Raw genomic sequence first — 1,820 nt, 5'->3', positions numbered from 1 at the left:
CGCAGTAGTTTTTTATTAGTGAATTGGGGAAAGAAACACAAAAAGAGAAAAGAAAGGGGGGAAGTAGATAAACTTGTATTTATTCCCACCATTTTGTTTTGTTCAGTTAAATTGGGGCGTCTTTCTTTGTTGAAGATAAGCTAAGTCTGTTGCATTATGTGCTTCAGTGGCTCTTGTTATGTTAATGAACTTTGCTGGTTGTCAAAATTCGAAGTAGTGTCCTTTCTATCTCTTTATGCCTTATGGTATGGTATGGGGTATTTTGCTGCAAAAGTGAGAAATCAAAGGTTTGTGGAATTACGATCGATCGAGCATATTCAGTATGGAATAATAAGCTTTGAATAATCACATGATGGTTCTTTCTTTCTGGTTTTGTTATTAGCGGTATGAAAATATGTTCCGAGAACCAAACTGGCTTTGTTGTTTGACTTTGACGTCACATGATCACATGAAGAAATATGTTTGGCCTGGGCAGGAAGAACATTCTGTAGCACCTCCATCGGGTGAGAGCATCTCCACAAAAGCAAAGGGGGAGAAAAACCAATGCTGCTAGCCTAGCATACCACTTTGATTCTACTCTAGCTTTCACAGTGTGACATTTTGTTATTATAATTATTATAAATTCTTGAAATCATTGTATTTAGTAGGGATAAGTACGATTTTGGTCCCTCACATTAAGGGTCAGAATCGAAATCGCCCCTCTTCTAATTTTGGATTTAAAATAATCCTTAATGTTTTTTTTTTGTATTAAAATCGTCTTTTTTATTAAAATTTTTAAATTAATACCTAAACTACCCCTATTCCTATTTTAATAATAAAAGTGGCGGGGAGGGGGAGGGGGAAGGGGAAAGGGGGGAGGGGGACGGCGGCGGCGTTGGTGGTGGTGGAGTGGCAGTGGGTGTTGTTGATGATGATGATGTTGATTTTATTGAAGTTGTTTTTCTTGGTGGTGGAGGTAAAGGTGGTGGTGATGGTGGGAGTAAATGTGCTGGTGGTGATGGAGGTAAAGGTGATGATGGTAGTGGAGGGCATTTTTGTCCAAAAAAATTTAAAAGGACGATTTTAATACAAAAAAATACGTTAAGAATGATTTTAAATCAAAATATACACGAGGGACGATTTCGATTCTAACCCTTAACGTGAGAGACCAAAATCGTACTTATCCCTATTTAGTATTATACATGCAACTTTACTGTTTAATTAACGCACTATTATGAGCAGCTTATGACGCTTGAAATAGAAAATAAGAATTTAAGCATAAGTTACATAAATACAAAATTGTATTTGATAAATAAAATATTATTAACGGTCTATTAAGCTGTATTTATTTACAGATATAAGACATTGAAATAAAAATATAAAAATATAAAATTATATTTAACAATATAAATAAAAATATTAAATTAGTATATTTTATATTTTTTTAAACAAAAAACTCAACATAATAAGGCGAAACATCAACAGAAAAGTACTAAAAAAATAAAATAAATTAATTTTAATTATCTTTGGCAAAATCATCAACACCAAAAAATCAAATATCACTCCACTTTTTGTAACTCTTAATCAACTTGTTGATTATCCCTACAATACCTAATTCTTGATTCTTGAAAAATTTGTCATTCCTTTTCAACTAAATGCTCCAAATGATAACAACATTCTATCAATCTGACATGATTGACCTCTGAACCACGTAACCGTCATTTAACTTTATATCCACAAGTTCCATAATACTAACACACTAGCACCTTTCCTTTCTTCTAAGTATACAATCTCATTGAAGACACTCATGTAGCAAAGAGAAACTTAACATATTCTCAATA

At 32.9% G+C, this 1,820-nt stretch overlaps 1 protein-coding gene across 1 annotated transcript in view; it reads left to right on the top strand.

The window, feature by feature from the left end:
* LOC107640116 (scarecrow-like protein 15) overlaps positions 1 to 1,235 on the top strand; it is a 2,738-nt gene extending 1,503 nt beyond the window's left edge. The window contains exons 2-4 of the mRNA XM_021123593.1: positions 168 to 287; positions 822 to 1,003; positions 1,222 to 1,235. Of these exons, the coding sequence (XP_020979252.1) occupies positions 168 to 287; positions 822 to 1,003; positions 1,222 to 1,235 (316 nt within the window). The remainder of the gene's footprint in view (positions 1 to 167; positions 288 to 821; positions 1,004 to 1,221) is intronic.

The sequence above is a fragment of the Arachis ipaensis genome, chromosome B05, assembly GCF_000816755.2.
Source record: "Arachis ipaensis cultivar K30076 chromosome B05, Araip1.1, whole genome shotgun sequence".
Lineage (NCBI taxonomy): Eukaryota > Viridiplantae > Streptophyta > Magnoliopsida > Fabales > Fabaceae > Arachis > Arachis ipaensis.
This window is presented reverse-complemented; position numbering and strand designations above follow the sequence as displayed.